Below are 25,424 nucleotides of genomic sequence, written 5' to 3'. Positions count from 1 at the left end.
TCTAAACATCCCCAGTCTCAACATTAATTTGAAAAAAAAAAAAGTCATTGGATAGACATCTGATTGAGCTTATCAGACATGAAACTATTCTGGAAAATAAAAACATTTTCAAAATCATCAAACAGGTCAAACCAGTGTTCTCACCATTGCCAAAAGTGGATCTGAACTTTTGCTAAAACTATCTGCTCCGTTCTTCTCTTTGGTGCACCGAGTGGCTTTGAAAACACTAACACTTTTGTTTTTTCAGTCCATAATAATTACAACTTCTCCCTTTCTGCTGCATAGACCACACGTGACTAAGATTGCAGCAGATGAGATGTTTTGCTCAAGTCAGCTTGCTATATTGTGACTGTCTGAGAAAATTCTCACTGCTGTACAAAGTAATTACGGAAGAGGGGTCGTGACCCTGCCTGAACATGAATGTGTTGTTTTCAACAGCAACAAGACAAACACGAAACACCATAAAAGCAAAAACAAACAAACAAGAAAAAAAAAGCTGATGTTTTATACATACAGTACAATACAACAAAACACAAGAGTTAATTTTTGGTCCAGGAGTGGTTTCAGGCAGGTTGTCATTTCTGTAACCAGCAGTAATGATCAACAACAGTCATTTATAATTTGTGTGTAGGCGCATTCAAGTCAACCACTGCGCCGTGGGAAATGATCTTGACAAGGTCAGTATATGAAACCTTTTGACATTTTTCACATGCAAATCCAATTTGCCAACATGTGCTCCTGAATTTAAAAGACAAAGATAAACAAAAGGTGCAAAGGTGTATGAGGGCCACCCTGATTCGGGAAAGGAAAGTGTGACAATGAAGTTATATTAAAAGACTCCATTTTAGGAGAAAAGAGGAAAAGTCATTACTATGACTTTTAGGAGCATTCGGTTAGATTTTTGCAATACACTTTTTTTCAAGTCAATTTAGACATTAATAAAGCCCATTAATGAAAAGTTACTTGCAAAAAGTTATTTTTTCTCATAAAACTGCAACTTTTCCAATTTGACGATGCAAAGCTGCAATCCTAAGAATAAGGAAGCATTTTATTGAAGGGAAAATGACATCATTTTACAAAGGTCATAAAAATAGAGGCCTCTTTTTATGCTAAAGTTGCATTTTTACAAAAATGCTCTTCAACATGAGATTGTGACGTTCCTAATTTGAACCAAAAAAAGATACGCTCTTAAAAATTAAGTCACATTTTATGGGTAATGAAGTCATAATTTCACAAGAATTAATTTTTTTTGGTTATAATTTTGCAAAAGTCCTAATTTTCCCTCATTTGCTAACACCTTGCAATTTTAGGAATAAAGTTCCAATTTTATGATTGACCAAAGTACATTTCACATTGAAGCCCTAATTTCACGAGAAGTTGGCATTTTATGCTAAAATTGCGATTGACCTGTTTCAACTGAATGACAATCATTCAGTTGTTAAAATGACAACTTTGCTTTTTTTTTAATTCAAGCCCTGTTTCTCGTAAAGTTAAGTTTATTTTCAATTTGGCCATGATCAGCCCCCCGCCCCCCAAAAAAAGATTCTACTGTTTGCATGGTAAAAAAAAATGCAGACAAATGACACGCAAATTTTCCACTGTAGTGATAAGGCAAGTATGTGTTCACTGTTATTAAAAAAAGAAAAAGAAAAAAAAGGTCAGTCGTGCATCACATGGCAGATGAGGGGATAAAAATGCATTAGGGAAAAAAAGGCACTGACACGGACAAAATGACCACATTTGCAAAATGGTTGCCACCGTCAGCTTAATACTTAATGGAAGGGCACGACTGCCTGCCAACTGCACTTCTCGCTATTCAGATAAAGATGTTTAGCGCATGTGGTCATATGCCAAAGACGTTCCAACACTTTCTTCCATTTTACAAAGACACATTCCATGATTGGGGGTAAACGGGGTGTGTACATTCAGCACCACAACAACGTCTTCCGGTACAATTCATTAGCGTGAACACCTGATCGTCTAGCACTGTTTCAAGCCATCCATCTAAGATTTCAACAAAACCCTCCATGATTTTAAGACAATGTGATTGCAATCGGACAGCAGCACGTGTTGACGGGATGCCTCTTATTTGCTGATAAGGGGCTAAAAAAGACGGGGCAGCTCAGAGCGAACGTGTCTGCGAGGAAGGTACCGAGTGTGCTGTGACAGGAAGACGAAAATCAATGACCCCACTCGGACGTACTTCAGTGTGCACTGCTCCCGTCTGTGCCCCCACACACACTCCACGTTATGCTTCAACAAGTGACTCCTCACCATTTCGTGACTCTCACGATCCGCAAACAGGGAAAAAAGAAAAATCAAATTCTACGATACAAAGAGATAATTGTGGCAAAAACCCTCATTTGTGGCGTTTTGAGACATGTGTGATAGTGTTGATGGCTGGGAAAGTCTACATACACGCACACACAGCAGCGTGGAGCTCCGTCTCTGTGTTTCCTCCACCACGCAACTTCCTCCAGCAACCCCGGTGTGTGTTTCAAATTGGAGCGCTGCGGAAACAGGTGCCGTCGGGATTCTGACTTGGATGGCCTGCTTTTGCCATCTTTATCCTTCACTCTGCCCAGTTCGCATCTTCCAGGCGTATCTCCTCTTGGGGCACTTTGTTCAAATGTTTACTGTGAGGATAAAAAAAATAAAGATGAGAAAACATGTGGCGGAAGGAAATTGAATTACAATTCATATACAACTGAAAGAAGTTTGATACTATAAATATACACGTATGCTCCCCCCACCGTCTGACTTGAAATCAGACTAAACTTTTTTCTAGGTCATTTGACATCATCAAAATTATTTGCATGATCCAAATGCTACAATAATGAGGGGACACCCCCCCCCCCCCCGCTGACAGATAATTAATTATTTAGTACTTTCTACAAAGTCAGAAGTTTACATTAATTTCAGTAGCATTTGTTACCAAAGCCTTAAAACTGTATGGCTCACTGTCCATTTGGAAGACCCATACGTGTGCAACTTTCAACTTCCTGCCTGATGTCATGAGATGTTGATACAGTATTTCCACATAATGTCCCTTCCTCATGATGCCATCTATTTTGTGAAGTGCACGTAGCAAGACCACCTCACAACAAGATGTTGTCACTCCTGGAATGGTGTTCTCAGGCCTGCAAGCTTCCCCGCTTCCCGCCCCCCCCAAACATAATGGTGCTCATTTTAGTTTAATCAGACCACAGGACATGTCTTCAAAAACGTAGGCCTTCGTCACTGTGAGCAATTGCAAACTCAATTTGGATTTTTTTTTTAATACAAATGTACTGAATATTAAATATACTGCAACGTTGAAAAGTTTGATGTCATATCAAAGGTTTAGAGGAGGTCAAATTAAGTTCACCTGTAAAGGTTGTAGTGCATTCTGGTTACGTTCTGACATTTCAAAAATGCTGTTCAAGTACCTTTTTTCCGAGAGTATTAGATTAAATTAGCGCCTCCTCTCACTTCGACAGTGCCTTCGCACCAAGAAGCCACTAGATGGTGCCAAAGCAATCTTTTTTATATTCGGACTCAGCACAAAAGAAGCAAACTACCGTAGTTGCATTTTTTCCAGTAAATAACAGACAAATCCCCACGCAAATCCACAAATAGGGGAATTCAGGAATGCCGAATTTCAAATAGTCAGTGGTTCAATGTAATGTATTAATTAAAAATTCAACAACATCCAGAAACAGATTTAGATATTAGCACAGATTTATCAGAGAGACAATTTGACTTTTTACTTACGGTACTTCCTAAATACTAAACTTATTGCACAGTGAAATGATGTCAAATTGTTGGAACACCCTGTATTATGTAAAGGTCTTAGGAGGATGGTGGTCAGACATACAAAATTGATGTTGGTCTCAGGGATGATGTCCGACAATGAAACTACGTCTTCACTTCCGGAGAGGTGGCCTGAATTGTCTCCACTGCCATCAATCTCGAAGCTGGAACACAAACAAGTCAAATTCAAGAAGACATCGATATCTATAGATATAAATATACACTGTATCTACTATAGGCATGTTAAAACTGGCTTGTGTGTCGCTACCTGTGAAAAGCACCTTGTTCATAGTCCGTGTGAGCTGATTTGTGCACCTCCACCCCAACAGACCTAGACATTAGAGCAAGATAATATTAAAAACACTAATTGAGTAGTAGGACTAGACCAGCTCAGTGTCTCCCAAACTCTAAATCACTCTCGCCATGAAATTCTAAGTTAATGATTATTTGTTAAAAGCAATTAAAGTTATATTATTTGGAAGAATCAGATGAAATTGACTAGTTTCCAACAGTACGTGCGATGATCTCTCGCTACAAATGAGTACAGCGGTTGGGAATCACTGGACTAGGAGGAGCAAGAGCAATTACTTCGGCGATTTTTTACCTTAGAGGAGGAGAGGAAGCAAGTTCTAAGCTGCCTACTGACGAGGTGGAGAGGTTGGCCTCGCACTCAGCAGGGTTGTCATGCAGCGGTGGGGTCCTGGGAACCAAATCCGGTCTGCCTAGCTGAACTATGAAAAACAAAATCTAAATTAGGGAACGGAACTGCTGCAAATGACAATTTGAGCATGTCTCTTGTTGCGTCAGTACTTACCACTGTCCGCTTCTGACTCTGTGCTTTTAAAATGTGCGCGGTAAACCAGTCTGGGGTCCATGGCTGAATGCCCCGTTGTGTGAGAGAGTGGGGTTGGAGCTCCCAAAGTGGGAGCCCTCCTAAGACCTCCTTGACCTCCACCACGGCTCTTCTTAGATGGGGAAGGCCTTACTACAGAGGATGTACAATTGACAAGCACTGCATTTCCTGTGCTAATAAATCACCAAGATATCCCTCTCTGCAGGTAACTTTAAAAACCAAACACAGACGTGCACTTACATGGAATCTTCTTGAACACTGTACTGCACATGAACTGCTGGAAGCGGTCTGCGTAGAAGCCAGGTCTGTGAACTGAAACCGTGTCCTACAATGGAACAACAACGACAAGGTTCCAGCTAGAGAATATTTTGAGAATTTATTCTACCAATTTTCCATCAAGAAATTGGACACAATTGACTTTGCACGATTAACTCATTCAGTCCCAAAGACGTTTTTAAACGTCTTTTCAGACTTGGTCCAGAATTGGCTAGTACTGAATGAGTTAATAAACAACAATACCAAAATAAATTTATTTCTGTCCAACTGGGGTCCCTGTCCTCTCCTACTTGGTATCTGTGACTCTAAATATGTGTGGCTTTAAAACACAGGGCCCGGCTTTATGAGTGACGTGTGGGTCGATTGAGTCAGAGTGTACTTGGCTGTTGTTAGCTCAGGCTAGCCAGTCTGCGTTTTGAGTCCCCCGGCGTCAGTTATTGAAGTTGCAGATGGTGTATGAATATGCTTGTGTATATCTTGTTAGCATTTGTTCAGTCAAGTGATTGAAAGTGCAGTGGTGGCTGTGTCTACACGTAACCCCATGTGGGGGCATTACAATATATTCTACAGAGGTGACAGGCAATATGAAACAAACGTGAACAGCGACACTTCTTTGTGTTGCTGATCATAGACGTGCTGTTGTGGTACGCTAGTTCTGCTTTGGTGTTGACAGAATGCACTTTATCTTGGTTTTGAGTGTGAAATTATTGTAAGTAGCCCACCCTTCGGATTTTATCTGTCTTCATTCACTCGTTCACCAAGCAGTTTGAGAGTCTGCGGTAACAGCCCATTTAGAAAAATGGTCACCGCGAAGCCCCAAAAGGAGGGATTTTGCGTCAACTATTTTCATAATCAAATAATTTGAGCTCTTTGATTTACTCTTGCAAATGATAATTTTGTCTTGGAATCTTCTTAAAATTGAGCAGGATCTTACCCCATCATGCACCAATGCCTTCCAGGAGTGTTCCAACCTTTTAACAAATCTAAAGGTAGGATGAAGAAAATGTTACACAAATGCCACAAAAATAGCACGCAAGGGGGAGATTTTCTCTGGAGTCAGATACCTGTAGGACTGCAGGATGTCTATGATGCCAATGTAGATGAGTAACCGCTCCCCTTTTCCATTACGAGCTGGAATGCCTCCCATGCTGCAAAAACAAAATATAAGCGATGATTCAGAGGTTGCAGATTCCCAACCAACAACATGTTGAGGTTCAGAAATTCAACTCACTGGTCTTCAGAATCCAACGCGCCCTTTCCACGAGCCTCACCCTGGATGGACTCCATGGCTGTACAGTACAGACTTTTCTGGGCTTGAGGCCGCCGCTGATCCGGCGTCACCGCTCCATCCGACCCACCACTGTCCCCCGAATAACCCCCGGCTCGCTCCCGATTGGCCTGATCCATGTTGTGAATGCCCATCAGGAGACTGTAATCCATGATCTTGAAACTCTGCAAGAGCTTGATAATGCACACATACAAACTTTAAATGGTCGGCATTTTAAAGTCAGGACCTACATGAAAAGTTAACACACTGGAGTATTTTTCAGCAACATTGGAATGCTTGTGTGTGCATTTGCAAAACCCCATGGCGTTACCTCGCCCCCTCCAGGAAATTTAGCACATTTGGTCACATTGCAAGAGGGGCGATCATATCGCAAGCATTATTAGTTTGTTTTTTTTACCAATTACTAATCACATCATTTTGAATACAATAGCTAAAAGCATTAAAAGTACAAGAAAATAACTCTAAAATGTTTTGTTTTCTTTTTAAACAGACTCATCGTCAAAGACTGAGAGCCCCCTGGCATTTAAGATTCAAAACAATGCAGCTACAGAGAGGCTCGTCAGGTTACCTAATACGATCACGAGTGTGTTGATGTGATCTTTTTTTCATGCATCAACAAGTAAGACTGCAATAGGTAAATTCACGGTGCCTCAGCAGGTAAATCCAATGCTTAACAGTCATCATTTCTATTGCTCTTCTCCAAAGTATGATTCGTTGCTAATCCAACATCTGAGAAGCCTTCAGGCACCTTGATACTTTGAAAAAAGGTAGCATCCCACAAAGTAAGCAAAGGATTACTATTTAGTTTCGCTCAAGAACAAGTTCTCTTTTAAGCACTTGAGTCATCAGCCACTTTCGAGAACATCATTGTTGAATACAAAATTCATGTCATAAAGAATAAGTTTGGGTTTAAAGAAAAAGCTTTGCTGTATGAAGTTGGCGTCGGGACTTGTATTGGCAGAAAAACAGGCGTATATAACACCAAGGCTCAAATTAAGAGGGCTCGCATCACAATTTGCAAGTTGAAAAGAACAAGAAAAAACACACATACACACAAAAAAGAAGAATCTCCATAACTTCCACTAAAAACTCAGACCAAACCTTAACTCCTCCCTGGTCTATATGTGACGTTCATTGGAGTTGTATAACTTCAATATACTTCTTTAAGACCTACTACGATATTTCGTTTAGTCAGGGCTTTGGGACCATCTTGTGGTCTCTAAGGGCCTCGGAAAAAAGGGCACAAAAAGCACAGATTGGATTTTTTTTCCTTCAGAAAATAGTGCAGGATAGTTTGCACTGAAAAAAATGCATCTGTAAATAGCGAACCGCAAATAGGTTACCGGTAATTGTGTGATCATTTATTTGTGGGGAAAATTATCATAAACACCGATATCCATGATTTTAAAAAAACACTGTACATTCATTCATTTCGAATAAAGTGCTCGTCAGGCAGTTTATGAAGCAACAAGTCTAAGCTATCGGATGAGGAAATATTTGACAGTATTTAATGCGTTGTACATTTTAGTAAATTTTATATGAATACAATTCCATACTCGGAGAGTATGCTAAATAAAAACCAAAGCGCAGCACTTCATGACTCACCAGGCAGTCCCTCTGTATTGTCTTGCTAAGAGCGTTGTAATTGTCTGCTTCCAGTTGCAGGCCATCGGGCAAATCCTGGATAAAGTCGAGGTCTTTGTACGTGGGAACAGCTTTCTCTCTCTCCTTCGGCGACGCCCGTCTCTTATAAGTGGATCCTTTCATGTCGTATTTAAGGTGCATGGGGATTATCCGGGGTAGGAGATTGTTCATAACAACTATGCGAATATTCTTGCCCCCTGCTTGGACGCAGTACAGTCCGTAGAACTTGGGCAGCAGGGTGCGCTTGTTTTGGTTTATGTTCTAGAGGAAAAACAAGTTGTGTGAAGACCTGAAGTTGAATGAAGTTACTGAATTTAATGACTAAAACTGCATCACGCTCACCATGAAGTATCCAGGAAGTAGTTTCTGGAGAAACTCTGCTTCTTTGTGCTGAACAGTTTTAATGATAAACTCGTCATCGCTGGAGACATAGAAGAGCGATCCACTGGCTCCGGGGTTGGACAGCTCAATCAGTGGCTCGTTACACAAAGAATACTTGAAAAAAAAGACTCAGTTCTATTAGTACTGTGTACAAAAGAGATTCATCACTTGTCCTTAATGTTTCTTTAAAAAATAAACAAGAAAAAAGTGTGTGTGTGTGGGGGGGGGGGGTGATGAGGGTTTGACTGCAACACCTGTTTTTCAGAATATTTTGTGAATTTCCTCAAGTACTAACCAGGTAGTCATCGGGCCGAATGCCAAACAGCTCTCTGAAATAACGGAAGGCAATGGGAGCGTAGGTCTTAAAACGGAAATCACTGTAGTGATGAGCTGGAGTCAGGTTACTGCCTTCACTGGAGACAAATCAAGACGCAGTGAGACAATTGAAAAGAATAGTATCTACACAACCTCATATGTGCTACCAACCTGGGGAAAAAGATGCTTTCAACGACCACAAAATCTTGCATGAGTACATCCCTCTCGGCTTTCTGACTCAAGCTGCCGACCGTGTGAGTAATGCCCAACTGAATGGCACCTTTGAGGGCAGAGGAAGTTGTCTGCACCAGTCAGAGAAGAAGCGACGTTAGCAAAGTCGATTACGTGAACCCCTACGCTGTTGCTGGTGTTAGCTAACCAGTGTCACTGACCCCCACACCAACCCGCCTCTAACCTTTTTGTAGGTAGTCTCTCCGGTGGTGGTCTCAACGCCCCGGTGGCCGATGGTCTTTTTCATACTCTGAGCGGTGCCTGAGGAGCCGGGCATCTGAACAGATGAGGGGTGAAAAGGCTTTCAAAAAGGGGCTGGTGAAAGCTACATGTGTGAAAGCCGTGCTCTTTGCTTCAGTCTCCAGTGACCCACCAATACGAACCAAATAGATCAATACATGACATACATAAATACAATTTCGCTCATATTGCAGTAAAATGTGTACTTTTCTGCGTGACATTAAAATTTAGACTCTTTCTTGGTGATTTTAATCCTTTGTTTTGCCACTTTGCCGGCCTCACTTGGCTTCCATTACCGACTGTTCTTTCAACCAATCCCCACATTCCTACATATGCACTTAGGCTATGGCAAGTGATGAGGGACAAGCATACTTAGCATTTTGAATTACAACAAAAAAATTGCTGATAAACTCATCCAGCTGAACCACATCGCCAACATAGACGAGACATCGTGGCAAACCACACTGTAGAGAAGAAGCGGATCAGCATGGTAGCGATACGCTCAACGGGGCGTGTGAAGTCGGATTTTACTGTTGTGCTTGTTTGCCATGGTAATGGACAGAAACAGCCAAAGTGAAGTTGCGAGCAGTGTGGGAGCGATGGCGAACACAGCTTGACAGAGACCGGGAGGCAGTTATGCCACAATTTGTGAATGGATTGTGGATGCTTGGGCTAACGTGTCTGCTTGCACTGTTACTCGAGCTTTCGCTAAAGCTGGCATCATTTCTGAGGAGCAGCACGGCGACGAGATTGACTCTGACAATGATGCGAGGGAGCCTGGCGTGTTTGATTGTGAACTTGCCCAGCTGTTCATTTCTTATACAGAAGATTAGGACTTTGATGGATTTGAGGATGAGGATTGATAAAAAAAAATAAAATAACGTGAGTACATTGTTTAATACTTCACCAAAGTACAACCAAACTCAGTTTTCCTCCCACTGGCTTTTTAAAAACATACGCTAGCATGCATGCATGCTAGCATTTTTTAAATATAGCATACATTTTACCCTGCCTGTGTCCAATAATGCAACGCGGCTTGTGTATGTGTTAAATACAGAAATAGCACCCGTAACTGTCACTACACTTTTCAATACGGTGCGCCGTATGCTCGTGAATATACACTGCAAAACTATCCGATTGCCTGGTCAATATGTAGCGCTAAGAGAGAGCCCCATCTCGAAATGAAATGGAATCTAGCATGTAGGACGGCATGTCAAACCACTGAACAGTCCGAGCACTATTTTTTAATTCACCACATAGTTTCAGCGTGCCAAGGGCTGCATCAGCTGGTTTGGACTGGTATGCGTCACACTGGCTCAATCACTCGACCAGACGAGTCAAACAGGAACCAGTTATATTTCTGATATGATTAAGAATGGCCCTGTAGTAATGGTTATCTGATGACTGCGGGGTAACAACAGCCATTTGGATGAACATGTGAACAACAAAACGGTGGCTGTAAACTCTTCATGTGTGTTTGTCTTCTAGCTATAGAGAAATACTTTTTGTTTTATTGACCTATACACATTCATCCAGGATCAGATTTCACAGCAGTAAAAATAGTGTGTGGTGCTAGTAGCTGGGCGCGGTCTTTTTCTGTCAGATTAAAATCACATTGTAAAACAAACACAAACAAGAAAAAAAAATGTAAGTGACCATGTGCAGTAAATGTAATACATGACTGTGACATGCAATGAGTTGACTTTCTTGACGCAGAGTCAAATGAGCAAGGTGGTTTCCTGTATGGTGTCAACGACTGAACTGATGACTGAAATACAAAGGAGATTGCTTCAACACTGGACAGTACATCTCTTGCGACAAACTAATGAACAGGCAACAACAAATTATTTCACACTGTCAAAGAATATTAAATGCAATGTGTACCACAACAAACACTACTATTGCCATCACGAGTGTGATGTATTGATGTTAGTTAATTTAATATAATAATAATAATAATAATAGATTTTATTTATAAGCGCCTTTCAAGACACCCAAGGACACTTTACAATAACAAAAAACACAAAACAATACGGGTTGAGCATATAGCCTACCATCGTTAGTTAAAATCCACCGTAATTCTCCAACAAGTGTTAAAAGGAACAACAGTGTTGCCGATGAACATTCAACCTTAACTCCACACAGATTCACTGACACCCACATCACTCACAAATTCAGGCCCTACCTTTAAAAGCCAGACACACTGAAAGCCACAGATGCTAGAGAACGATATGAGGATGCAAAAATATATTGCCATCCAATTTATCAATTAGCAGAATACTTGACGACACTGAACTAACACCGACTAGCCCGACTGCTGATATCATCCACTACTAGGCCACGCCCATAACTGGCAGACACACAATCAACACAACATTGCAGTATCACAGCATGTATATTAATTTCACTTTACATAATTGATTTCTTTACATTGTTTTGTGATGCGTTATGTTTTTGTACAATATAGTGCAATTTAAAATATTTTTTTTTTGGGGGGTATTGGAATGGCATATGGGTTCATTTCATTGGGAAAATTTGATTTGTTGTTTTTACGAGCTTGCTAATGGAACCAATTAAAATCCAAGTCAAGGTACCACTGTACTTTACTCGGAGGTGAAATACAACATGTGCACATGCTGCCTTCTAATTGTGCTCGTTTGGGTTCCTCCAACATTTCAAAATTTCATATGTGTGCACTTTACAGTTGTATGTTATTAAGAAATGCAAATACCGTTCCAAAGTGTCAGTACAGTGATTGACGAGTGTTCTGTCCCGGGTTTGTCCTTACCTCCGAAGGGCCTCCTTTGAAGATGCCACTTGTCCCTAAAAAACACAGCAAACTTGGATTTACAACATGAGGGACTCATTTTCACCTTGCTCTCTGCTTGGGGAAAATCTGTTAAATGCCTGCCGGTGAATGATCTATTTTCAGCACGGGATGCTGTTGGGTGACAAATGAGGTCAATAATGAGCCCAGACCTAAATGTGGCGACATTTACCAGCTACTGCTTCTGATACCAGCAACTCGGTGCAAACTGGAACTACTTTTCCCCTGAGCTGCTTGCTCCAGATTCAGTAGGTCCCTGAGGTGGTTTCTGCAATTACCACCTTCATTAACTAAATACAGCTTCTACTGCAGACTGAAAGTTGATTCGATCTGTTGGTAAAGAACTCTACTGAATAGATTTTTTTTTCTAATGATCAGATACACATTACTGTTAACCATGTTATTGACCACAGCAAGCACATGTTATTAGTGACACACGGAAGCAGCAGCTCCAACATTTTCCATGCCACCAGGCAGTTCATTATGATCAAGTAACTCCAGCCTATAATTATTATGTTTTCACAGTTTATAACAGGTTTGACTTTGGCATGACTGTGCGTCAGCCATTGCTTAAAAGTGTCTCTTTTGCCCTAAATTCTCAGCCAACTAAACTGCTAAGTCATTGGCAGACAAACTCAGTGTGACGTGGCTATTATGTAAACTAGCCAACCCACGAGCAGACAGATTTTCCGAAAAAGGCAGACAGATTAACATTTAGTAGTTGGTGAATTTGACACTTGCATTACTTGAAGGCAAAAAATAGTCAACTTTCCATATGTTCCCTCTCATGTACAAAGTAACACTGTATGTAAAACTATCCCAGAACCGTGAAAATACCCTAAAAAGCTTCCAAACTCAAAATTTCACTTGTCATTATTGTGTAGTGAGATTTTAGCTCAGTGAGAATCGAAATATTCCAAGAGCGCGTTTTTTTTTATGTTACCGCCACAGAAATACACCCATTATGGCAGAGAACAAATATGGCAACAACAACAGAACTGAAAATGGAAACAGCAGCAGCAGCAATAACAGTCCATTGTGTCTGAAACACTGTTTATTATTATTCATCTGACAAAACATACTCTTTTGGGGAGCCTCAGCGTCTCTGAAAAATGACTTCTTTTTCGCAAGTGAGTGTAGCCTTGTGAAAATGAATATATTTTAGTCGTCCCAAACACAACGCTCCCAGGAACCTGAAGAAACAAAGGAGGTCTCAAATTGTTTTCCATGGCGGGAAAAATAGGGGTTGACCAGTTAAGACTTTTTGTAGTCGACAATTTGATGAAAGTCAAGTCAAAATTGACTAATCGATGAGATTTTGGATGTTCTTTTCTGAAAAGTAGAGTGGTTCCGATCAGTGAGACCAAAACTAATATCAAAATTTAATCACAGCGAATGTACTTTTTGTAACTATGTGGCGCTGCCCTTGCTTCGTACCGACAGTTTCAGAGTCACGCTGGAATGAATATTTTAAGACTAGTGGCAATCGGTATAGCCTAATCTTGAGAAGCTAAACGCTATTCTCATCCACAATCATTTTTATTTGCATACTCTTGGACCCTTGTTGGCTGGATCAAACACTGCTAAATAGAGTGTTGTAGTCCAGTGACCTCAGCTGACAGGACAGCCAAAAGTCCCTTGTAAATTGGATGATTGGAAGTCGGCATGCCAAAAACTCAGCGACCACTCAATTGAGAATTTTAAATTTCAATATGGAGAAGTCCTGCAATTGGCTGGCAACCAGTTCAGGGTGTTCCCCGCCTACTGCCCGAAGACTGCTGGGATAGGCTCCACAGCACGTCCCGCGACCCTTGTGAGGATAAGCGGGTCAGAACTTGGATGGATGGATGAAAATCTTCTAATCATCAGTTCAAAAATTAATATGTACAAGAATAATTTATAGATCAGAACGTACGGAATTCAAAAGAACTATGTTAAATGTAATTTCCTGACATAAACGTAGCATTTATCACTCCAGTGCTTTCTCGCCCACTCTGAGAGCACCTCTCGCCTGTAACCAGTGGCAACAGCTACGGCACTTCAATGCAGCAGAGCCGCAGGTCAACAAATGCAAAAGGATGCCGAGATGATTGTACACCTGTAGGAACACTCACGACCACATTCAAAGATAGAGAGGGTACTCCAAGCTAAAGAGGAATGTTAATAAGGCACGGTCACCTGCTTGCGATTAGCCTGGCCACACTCACATTTATTCCACTGAGTAAGCAATGAGCATCATTCTGCTAACCCTTTTGTTACATAAAAGAGCATCGCCTGCCATGCACTTTCTGTTCACGCATCAAGACACACGCCCAGGCCAGTACCTCGCTGCAGCGCTCTCCTCCAGAAATGTGTCCTAATATCTGGAAAGCAGGAAATGGCTCAAAACTGACATTTGAAAACAATAACACAGGGCTAGGGGAAACCCTAATTGATATCTCTTCCCTAATATGTATCTTTTTTTAATGCCACCACACAAGGGCCCCTGCGCTGGGAAATGAGCGATGATGACAGAACCAGAAATTGTTAGCAGAAAAGCATAGTTGCCAAAGTTGGAGCTGCACATCTTAGGGAATAAAAACCCACATTTAACAACAACAACCAAAAAAAAGTAACAAGATTCCAGTTACATCGATTCACCTTTTGGAGACTATGAAATAGATGACTGAGAATTCAAAGAAAAAAAAGATGGATTGATATTGTGGCACGAATTTAACAATTATTTCAGAAAATATCATTTTGGGAAATCTTGTCTGGTGACAATGACATTTTTAATTGTTTACGTTTTAATATATTTTTTAAACTCAATACATAGAGCGCCATTTTTCTAAAAACAGCAGCGTCGGTCACGGAATAAAATTAGCTTTAAGTCAAGGCGCCGGTATAAAGCAAAACCAAGAAGGAGGGGGGGGGGAGAAACCCCCAAATCAAAATATTATGAATAAAAGTCATTGTCAATGGCTTTTTCCGTAAGCGAAAGATGGGGAGAAAAATCAATTGAACAGACGGCAGGAAAAATAAACAAGGCTTGCTGGAACACATTCGCATCGAAGTGAATAATAAAATACTAAGAAAACATAACAATAATGCGTAAAAAGAAGATGTGTGGGTGGGGTTGGTTTCGCGTGGAAAAATTCGTTTTTTCAATATAAGGTTGTAATGAAACAGCAGAAAGCCGAGACGGGGTAGTAGGAAGGGTGACACGGCAATGTAGAGCTGTTTACCGTTAGTTGCTTGGTTGGAACACAAACAAACGAAACAAAATTTTATCACAAAATAATGACATGGGAGTCTACAAGCTCAATGTAAAGAGTCCCTGGATCCAGCTTTCTCCATATTACATCACGACAGAAATGACCGGTTTAACATTAAAAACAACAACTGAACCACAGTGCTCTTTGCTATTTAGCATAACGAGACGGAATATTTAAATGTCCTGGGAAGTGAAAACGAGTTTCGCCACAAATAACTGACTAAATTAAGACAACTAACTAACTAACTAACAAGGTAACTAAACACCGGTTCATTTATTTGCTCGGCACTAGCTTAGCAACCTAGCCTCCCGGGGCTTGCCAAATTCAAAGGCACAGCATCCCCCCCATTGATCCTCATCCCTACAAAACGTCACACCGCTGGCTTCTGTAGGCTGGTTTATAGGTAACGAAGTATAAACAGGTGTTGGCCAGATACCTGTCGGAAGTGTTGATCCCGGGTCTGCTGTTCCACCAGCAGTCGCCATTATGGTTCGTTGGTTCCACTGCGCCGTTCACATTTCAGAGTGCCCAGCTGAATACTGCGGGTTTAATGGTTGACATCGGCACCATATTGCCCCCAGTGGAAGGAAATGGGAGTGTTTGGAATAGTCCCCTAGTGGGCGGTACGTCTGCCATACAGGTCCGAGGTTCTGGATTTGAATCTCTTGCTCCCACATTCCAAAAACATGCATGCAAGGTTAATAAAAAGACTGAATTGTCCATAGATGTGAATGAGAGTATAAATGGTTGTCTAATTATCAATCCCCTGAAATGTAATACTGTAGAAACATTTTCTTGCACAATGCTCAATATTTGGATATCACTGGCAAATTAATCATATATTAAGTACATGTAAATAAATCTGTTTCCCTGAGACAATGGCATTTGACGACACATATGAATCCATACATGTTCTGCTTATCCTCACGAGGGTCTCAGGTACTGACAAAATGACCACAATTTTTAAAATGATCTTCCTTTCCAACATATTTAATTTTAATGTTTATACTCTATAGAACATCATGCATTTATTCATATTTATACTACAAACGAATGTTTTCATCCTGGACGATGCAGGCATTATTTTTACTTCTCATGACCAATTACATCTTTTCATTAGTCCAGTGATTTTTCACGGATTATGTCTGACGACAGACATGTCAAATCTTGCTGGTTTACTGTGATGAAAAACGGATTCAACCCAGAATACAAAGTCTATTTAGAAAAAAAAAACTTTATTAGAACAGTTCTACTTGTAATCTTGACAAGAAACTCATCTAAACAGAAGAAAAGTGTATGGTTTCAAAACAAACAAATGCACACAAATCTATATATAGGGCAGAGTTTTAAAAAATAGTGGTACAGGGACACACCGACAATAATCTGGTTCATAAAGGATGTATTAAACAATTTAAAAATCTGTTTCTTTAGAAAGGCACTCAGGATAGAAAGATACAAATAATACTGGCAGTAGATGAGGCACAAATTTGGTCCACGTGTTAAAAAGTGGCATTTGTGCAAGACGAATATTCAGTGATCATGTGACAGCTGGTGGAAGTGCGTCATTCATCCTGTTGGACTTTTAAAGGGGGCATCTTTTCTTCTTCTTCTGGTTGGAGACCTTGGTTGCCTTGGTGATGGCATCCATGACAAAGCTAGTGACGCACTTTGGTTGCTCTTCAGGAGCAATGCGGCAACAGCGGCGGGCGACGGGAGGCGATGGCTTCTTTGACGTACACATACGCACAGATGCTTCCTCAACCTATAAACGAACAAGACATTAAAGTGTGAAAATGTGGAGGCTGCTAATTTATTAATAAGACATTTTAACGTGAAAAGTAATATTGTTCCCATATTATGTCGTCGTTTGCGCCCCCCATTACACCACAGCTTTCTTTTTTGCGATGATCTTTTATGGGTTTTAACAGGATACAGGGAGTCCAAATTTTGAGTTTCGTGTATAAAGCTAAAGGGTATAAAAGCAAGAAGAAGAGGCAGAGAGGGTCCCCAACTAAAAAAAAAAACAGTTATAGAGAATATATGTTTGTGAGTATTGCTATTCGATTACAGGGATCAACATACCACAACAAAGAAGAAGGAAAACAACATCTCCAGTATCCAAAATAAAAATAAACTCGAAACACCATACACAAAACATCTTTTATAATTTTGAATTTCATTCTTTCAGCCATGTACCACTTTGGTGTTCTATATCAGCTCATATGACTTTTAAAGATTGTCATGTTAAAATGTATTTATTGTTTAAAAATAAACTGATTTCCTAATATTTCCTTATTTGGAGAATTATGCGACCAAGAAAGTGAGAACAGGTACTCAAATGTACTTTTAAAAAGTGTGTTTTAATAAATCTGACTGTTTAAATGCATGCAGGTGGGGGAAAACTATTTTAATTTCTTTTTATATGGTCTTCATTTCAAGTGCATGTGTTTTGTGTTGTTTTGGTTTTCAATTATTATATTGCCTTTGGTTCATTATATTATGGGACAACTCACCTTTTGGACAAAGCAAGACTTATGGTCTTGTGGTGAACGGGCGCAGCATTCATCCAAAATGCTCTTGGCATGAAAGTCATTTGGCAACCTGAAAGGCAGTCAAAATCCAGATTAGATTTGAGAGGTTTCACTGCTTTTGAATCGAAACACAATACACACTGTAATTTGGTAGTCTGAGATCCACTTAAAGTACATCAGATTTGGAGATGATCCAAGAAAGCAATCAAAACAGGCATAAACGAACTTACACTTTCTTGATGACCTTGCGGGACTGACAGATTTTAGGAGACAACTCGTCCTGGGAGAACGTCATGTTGTAATGCGGGTCAGGAGACGTGGACTGGAAACAGTCAAGCTTATCACCAGCTGTGCTGCCCAAGCAGCATTCGTAGTCAACCTTGCCGCCCTTCTTCCTGGAACAAAACCTGCCGAGTGCGTCGCGCCACTGAAACACAAGCAAATCATCACCGATTCGTGGGGGCTGGGAGCAGAATGTCTTGCATATTAAAATCCATATTATCTTTTTAAAAAATGTAAATAAAATGAAACAAGATTCAAATACACAAAGAGAAAATGAGTATAATCGGGGCAAAAGAACAGATTATTTTAACTAATAATATTCTATTTTACCTTCTATGATTACACCCCCACCATAACACTGCGAGACAATGAAACTTGTTAGCCCACCTATGGCATTTTGCATGTTAGGATTAAGGTGGATGGATCTGGTTGTTTCAAATACACAATGTGTAATTATTTTTGTTTTATGTTTAAATTGAGAGTAAACTTCAACTGGGAGCGGCAAAAAAATGAATAAAAGAAAAATAAAAAAAGATTGCCTCTTTTTTATTGTGTGTAGGGGAGAATGTCTCCACCAGTGATTGACTGACAACAAGGCTGCTTGCATGGGTTTTTCCTCCGGGTTTCCAACAACATTCCAAAAATTATAGTGGATTCATCTACATTTCTGGACCCTAAATTGTCCATAGGTGCAAATATGAGGATGAATTCTTTGTCCATATGTGACCTGTGATTAATTGATGACTAAACTCAAGTTTACCAGTAACTCTAAACATGATTATTGAGAAAAATGTTGTCTGACGCTCTACCTTCTGCTCAGCACACACAAGCACGTCCTGGTTCTTCTTGCAACACTGTTTATATCCCTTCTCCATACGATTAATGATCTTGGCCTGACGAGCCAGCAGCTCGTAGCCGGTGCTTGGCAGGCACTTGATGCTGTACAGGGGTCGCTGCTTCTGGTTGCGACACAGCGCTTCCACGTTATGCACGCTGGGTCGACCGGGGGGGAAGTTGATTTCACTTTTCTGGGAACCGGACTGTTGCATCCCTCTGCTGTCACTGACGCCCGGTTGACTCACTTTTGTCCTGTTGAGCACAAGTCATACCAAAATATTTACCGGAGTGTCCTGGATACATTAGAAATACATGTGCAGACTTCAGTTCATTGAATTTCCTTCATAGGATGACTAAAATATATTATTAAATGCAGTATGTCTGTGTCTAGATGGCTAGGATGTAGTGTAGACCACGTACAGTATCGGAATTGTCTCAAATTGACTGCTGTGGAAATAGATACGGTCCATTTTTGATTATACTGTCCCATATACAATAAATAAAAACTAAATTAAAGCTAATCAAGACCAAACTAAAATGAAACCAAAATAAAAACTAATGAAAGCTAAGAAAACTGCTCCAAAACTAGAACTCATGCAATTAAAAAAAAAAAAAAATTTAATTAAAACGATCTATAAATGAAAAATGAAAAGATATAAGAGTTATAGAGTTATAAACCTGCTCCATACCTGCGGCATGTGTTTTTGTCAAAGCTGAAGTCGACTGTAGCGGGAAGGGGGACCACCGGTAAAGCCTCGGTCGGCTCATAGCGTGGATTGGGAGAGTCGTTTTGGAAACAGTCAAACCTCTGGCGGCCGGCCTTTCTGCAGCAGTGATAAAGTCGGTCTTTGACAGATGAATCCTCCTCGCAGAAGTTTTCCACAGACAGCTCCCACTAGGCAGCAGACGTCATGTAAAACACATAATTGAAAGTCAGAATGTGCGCAGAGCTGAGATCACAAGCTGGGTGAATGAAAGCAGCCACACATTTTTGCAAAAGCACTTCATTAAAAGTCGTGGTGAGAGGAATATTGTTTGCCCTCCGGCTGCTTCACTCCGGTGGGCATGCCAAGGCCTGTTTGCTGTGTCTGCGTGGGTGGTGGATAAGAAGCTAATCAACACAAAGCCTTTCAATATGATTGAAAACAGCCAAATTTCATCAAGTCTACACTGTAAGAAAAAAGTCTGCTGCTGCTTTTTTGGGGAGTCAAAATATAGCAAAACAAGAGTGCTGCATGATCTACATCAATGTAAGGCCATTAGGATTAGCGATATATAACTAGAATGTTACTCTGTGGGGAGCCAAATTGTTGTCAAAAACCTTCTAAATGATTTCTAAACACACACACACTGCTGATTTTTTGGAGATCTGCAACAGATTAATGGCATTTCTATTCATTTAATGGGGAAAGATGATGCAAAAACTAATCAAGCTGAAGGCATCACTATTTGTTTGTCTGTCTGCCCGTTAGTAGCAGGCTACTACCTCCTGTTTATGGATAACGATAAACAGATGGGACTAGTTAATGTTTTACAATGTCAAAATGACTTTTCCAGAATATGGTTTTCCCCCAAACGGTGGCCGCCGTTAGACATCATGCCCTAATTAGTCCATGCGTGTCAGCCAAAACATTGACAGCGATGCATTTTTTTGATATGCTGAAGTGTATCATTAAAAATAAATCAAAAGCTGTTCAGCCTCACCGCCTGCGTGGCGCAGCAAAGCGTCACCTCCGTCCCCCACGTCTGGTTGCCTGCACAGCACGTGCTCAACCACGACTCGGCATTATTGACGGCGCTGGCCTGACGCCGCAATTTGCCAAACCCTGAGCGGGGGAAGTAGGAGTCGGGGTAGCGAGGGCGAAGGTCTCCATGAAGACAGACGGCCTGGAGATTGTCGGAGGTGGGTCGTCCGAGTGGGAACTGAACGGGATAGTCCAGCATTGGGATCTCGGAGCGGGATCCAACACTTGGACGGCCTTTGGCGAAGGAAATGAATCATAAGGTTACCTGTGATTTTAGATCAGTGCTGGGCTAACTTTTGTGCTCATCGACCACAGTTGATTTTTAAAACTGACAAACGGGCCTGATCATTAAAAACAAAAAGTTCAATAAATTAAAGATAACAATTTGACATTAATATTATTTCATTATTAACAATAAATCAGTTGACATAAAAATATTAGTCACAATCATCCACTTTATTCGAGTAAAATTATTTTGAAAAATAATGTAATGGAATTTTTTTCCCTCAATATTGAGATTACGCGGGGGGGGGAGGGATTCCCATGGTCTTTTTCCACAATGTGTGTTTTTTTTGTTTTTTTCCAAAGAACAAGCAATATATACTGTATATTCAGACTGAGTGTTTTATTGTTTTGCTCTCACAGGTTTGTTCACTTGACTGACAGGAAAAATGTTATGCTGCTATTTTTATGAAGGCCAAAATTTGACCCCAGGACAGATTAATGTTGTTATTTCCTATGGTAAGGTTTTAAACATCAAACTCAAAATCAGGTGTTGACCAGCATCCTCAAACAGATTGTGTTGGACCTTAGAATACATGCTGTAATCAAACCTGCTCAGAGGAAAATAAACACATACGTCCTCTCGGTGAAAAGGATGCTGGTCTGGAACCTGCAAAACGAAAAGAAAAAGGTATTCATTAAAAAATATATATATATTTTTTCCCCTTAAAATATTTAAGTCAATATATTGGTATAGAGTTAAGACAGCCCACCTCTGCCTCTTGGAGTGTCCAATATTTCCGGGACGGGGAAGTCTATAAATGTAAAAGAACAGGATATGTAATAATATAATCAGTCATGCAAAATTGTTATGATTTCATTCCATTTTATATATATTTTTTTCTTTATCAGATGAATAATTCACAAATATTGCAGCTTCATATTTTATATTTATTTTCGATAAAAGACGCAACGGTACCTCTCGTATCAATCAGATCTGACAAGTCTGCCTCTTGCTGCATCACAAATGATTCTGGTAACTGCCCCTCTGGAAGACAAACGTTTTTTATTGTCAATACCTCTGCCAAGTGCAAATAGATTATACAGTATAGCACCCCATATATATATGTATGCGCTTACGCACGCACGCCATGATAAGCAACAGCCATAACACCCCCAAACGTGAACGAAACAGAAAAATAAAGTAGACACAGTTTGTGAAAAGGAAATTCACTGCCAAACTTAGTGGGGGGACCTGAGGCGGAGGCAGGGGACACACTTTGGAAATTGAATTGTACTACATTGCAATACCAATCTGAATTCGATTAACTGTTCAGCCTTATTTACAACAGAATCCTGATCCTAATGATTTATCATTGCCGCATGATAACGAAAATACAAATAGGCAGACAGGCTAAACCAGTATTCCATCATGCTGTCTAAAAAAACAAAAACGTACAATAAAAGTATAATCCAGAATTGTGCCCAAAAGCCCCAAAACATAAATGCACACTCGTCAAAAGTCGCATGCGTCCCCTAATTATCGCCGGCAAAGATTTTGCACTCGCATGTAAAATACAAACCCACACAACTCACCTTGCATGATGGCACCAATGTCAAAGGTGATCTCGCGCTGCTCTATGTTGCGCTCATCTGGAAAATTGGAATCACAAAGAGAGAGAGAGTGAGCAAGAGGGAGAGCAAAAAGTCAGACGGTTATGCAACGGCAATGTTTTGTTTTGCAGACAAAATATGAAAACGGGCCAGACGGCCAGCAAGTATTGAACTCTTTTATTAAACACGCTGTGCCATTTCAACCTTGTTGATTACAGAGTAAATTATTTTTAATAACCCCATTACATTACTCCTGACTTTGCATTACTGTGACATTTTATCATTAATAATAGCATAACAAGTCTGCACAGTCCTGTTTACATGCCAGATATGTGATAAGAAAAAAATGAGACAACGATAACCCATTTCTTTTTCCACCATTAAAGTCACCGATAACGTGTTCAACTCAAGTCAATTTATTTTTCAATGTTTTCCAAAACGGATTTAAAAACAAAACAAACATACTGAGATGATGTGGTTAGACCACACCTGCCCCCATTACTCGATATACCGGCAATTTAAAAAAAATAATTTTTTTAAAGACTCCTTGCATCTGCCAAGACGAGCATGACAGTTGACAATGCACTTTCAGCTATTTACTGAGCATGACACACACATCTAAAATGCTAACATTTGCAAAGAGCTCCTGTAGGCCACAACTCACGACCACATGCATACTAAATGACCAACTTGGGCCAATCCAACTTCAGCCCCCAACATCAGTCATTACGTCATGCCCCTAAAAGGCACACATACGACACTTTGGGCTTGTCCCATTGTACATTAAGTTATTTTATAAAACCAGACACTTTCCTTACATTCAACTGTGTTACTTAGGGTGAATATTACTAATTTACTCCAAATAGGTATTACATAATATAGTATCTTTGTTCCTCAATCGATGCCAGCGACGTATAATGACGGGTAGAACAAATAAATGCTATTCCATACATCCATCCATTTTCTGTTTCGCTTTATCCTCCCAAGGGTTGTGGGGCATGCTTGAGCCTATTCCACCTGTCTTCGGGTGGTAGGCGGGGGGCAGGCTAAACCGGTTGCCAGTCAATCGCAGGGCACACAGAGACGAACAAGCCATCCGCGCTCACACTCACACCTAGGGACAATTTAGAGTGTTATGAATCAGCCTGCCATGCATGTTTTTGGAATGTGGGAGGCAACTGGAGAAAACCCACCCAGGCATGGAGAGAACATGCAAACTCCACACAGGGAGGCCGGAACTGGAATCGAACCCATTACCTCTGCACTGTGAGGTCGACACGCTAACCACTGGACTACCAGGCAGCCCGCTATTCCACTAGAGGGCAACTAAACCCGTGTATCCACATTTCGTGACATTTTCTGTTTGGTCGTGAGCCATGTGATATTTTCTAAAGTAAAATATATCAAAATAAAGTGGTAAACACTGGTTCATAGTACAGTATAATTTGATGTTGTTTTAACTACAATTTCTTTGCTATGTCCACGTTAAGCACAAACATCACATTTAACGTAGAATAAATACAATAAAAATGGAAATGGTGATAATTATATCATATTAATATTAATGCTGGTTCGTGCACAAGTAGAAATCTATTTGTACAGAGAAAACGTCCAAAGGCTAATCCAAAATGGAATCTGGTCATCATTCAGGAAGAAAAGACTCAACAACAACAACAACAACAAGTAGCGAACAGACAGCGCAGTAACTTCGTATTCATTTACCATGGTCTGCCGAACCAAGCAGAACCAACAGAGCCCCAACAGTAGCGTGAAGTACAAGCCAAGACGAGCCCATGGTCGCCGGTGTTCGTCCTGCCCGGCGGTGGGGAAGTCGAGTGAAGCGGGAGCAGCGAGCGCACAAACCGGCTTGCAAGCTCACTCTGTGGGGCAGCGCGTGCACTCAGACCCGATATGTGGTTCCACAGAATCTGCGGTGCCGTCCGTAACTTGAGCTCGGCCAGCACCGGATGAGCCGTTTTATGCATCGGGCGTGGGGGTGGGAGTGTGTGTGAGGGGGGGCGGGGGGGGGGGGCAGTCACGGTGGGAGGGAAAAGTTTTTGAACATGACTCATCCTCAGTGATCAAATCTGACATGGCTACTGGTATGTAAACTACTTAAGCAGACTAAGTTATCTGAGAAGAACATGCATGGACATGACTCCTTCCTACTCAAATAGTTACTCACTTTTACAAACTATAATTAAGTTATCACTCGCTGTAATTGGTTTCCAAGTATAATAGGCCATTGTTTGTTTAGTAATACTTCATACTATACAGTACTGCACTGTAGCTTTTGGCAGCTCAAGATCAATAATACAAAGTATGGAATTTGGGGTGATTTGCTAATAGACAGTAAACAGTGCACTTACGAGCATGTTGTAATAGATTGAAGTTAAAAAATACAGTAAAACGTAATTTTTCTGTCCTTTCCCTGCCAATGTGTACTCTGTAGCGCAGACAGACATGTTTCTTTACACTATATGACTCAATATTCCTGTGAGAAAAATTAAGGATTTTTTTAATGATACCTACTGGCTGCTGTGGTGATTTCCCACTCAAATAAACTTTTTTATTTTTCCATTTATCTCAATGCAAGAGCACACTTCTCGACTGTATCTTTCAACACCACATGCTTCTTTTCGATAGACCGTCTGCATGGAGGCCAAGGCCTCACAACATATAAAGTAGATTTGTTTTGATAAAAGTTAACTTTTAACCTGTGACTCATCTTCAATTCTAATGATAAGCATTTATCATGACCCAGAATAGTCTCCTCCACGAAAGTGGACATTTGTCATCCATACTCCTGTGTCTCGCTGTACAGTGACTTTGAAAAAATGACACCAAGATAACTCATTTTAAAACTTTAAACCATTAATTGGACCTATCACCTTAACAACTAAATGTAATTTATTTTCTAATTGTCATGTCATATCGTTCATGTTATCATCTTATCTTTTGGTTTGTAGTACTGTACTTGTTCTCTATCATTTCAGAAAGAAAAAATGAAATGGCTTAGAAGGGGGAAGTAAAAATGACAAAAAATGAGGTAATGTGGTTGTACAAGTGTGCCCACACTTTTATAACTGGGG

At 40.5% G+C, this 25,424-nt stretch overlaps 2 protein-coding genes across 3 annotated transcripts; both read right to left on the bottom strand.

Moving 5' to 3' along the window:
• Positions 1 to 491: 491 nt before the first annotated feature.
• pip5k1ab (phosphatidylinositol-4-phosphate 5-kinase, type I, alpha, b) lies at positions 492 to 15,654 on the bottom strand. Of its 2 annotated transcripts, none has more exons than XM_086112907.1 (16): positions 15,538 to 15,654; positions 11,809 to 11,843; positions 8,965 to 9,057; positions 8,721 to 8,851; positions 8,530 to 8,647; positions 8,196 to 8,348; positions 7,815 to 8,114; positions 6,153 to 6,382; positions 5,986 to 6,069; positions 5,856 to 5,904; positions 4,886 to 4,970; positions 4,607 to 4,777; positions 4,397 to 4,523; positions 4,061 to 4,123; positions 3,857 to 3,956; positions 492 to 2,636 (listed from the first exon to the last, which is right to left on the bottom strand). In XM_086112907.1, the coding sequence occupies exons 1-16, from the start codon at positions 15,584 to 15,586 to the stop codon at positions 2,634 to 2,636; spliced, it is 1,791 nt and encodes a 596-aa protein (XP_085969033.1). In that variant the 5' UTR covers positions 15,587 to 15,654; the 3' UTR covers positions 492 to 2,633. The 2 variants fall into 2 exon arrangements, with proteins under 2 accessions (XP_085969033.1, XP_085969034.1); XM_086112908.1 differs by having other exon boundaries at positions 4,074 to 4,123.
• Positions 15,655 to 16,315: 661 nt separating this feature from the next.
• Positions 16,316 to 24,312, bottom strand: ecm1b (extracellular matrix protein 1b). Its single transcript, XM_086114343.1, has 11 exons — positions 24,055 to 24,312; positions 22,315 to 22,371; positions 21,698 to 21,766; positions 21,492 to 21,533; positions 21,356 to 21,388; positions 20,456 to 20,730; positions 19,441 to 19,646; positions 18,724 to 19,003; positions 17,863 to 18,059; positions 17,615 to 17,702; positions 16,316 to 16,863 (listed from the first exon to the last, which is right to left on the bottom strand). The coding sequence occupies exons 1-11, from the start codon at positions 24,125 to 24,127 to the stop codon at positions 16,684 to 16,686; spliced, it is 1,500 nt and encodes a 499-aa protein (XP_085970469.1). The 5' UTR covers positions 24,128 to 24,312; the 3' UTR covers positions 16,316 to 16,683.
• Positions 24,313 to 25,424: the final 1,112 nt, after the last annotated feature.

The sequence above is a fragment of the Hippocampus guttulatus genome, chromosome 6, assembly GCF_054856545.1.
Source record: "Hippocampus guttulatus isolate MCC_2025c chromosome 6, RoL_Hgut_1.0, whole genome shotgun sequence".
NCBI lineage: Eukaryota > Metazoa > Chordata > Actinopteri > Syngnathiformes > Syngnathidae > Hippocampus > Hippocampus guttulatus.
The sequence above is the reverse complement of the archived record's forward strand: the minus strand, read 5'-3'. Positions and strand labels throughout refer to the sequence as shown.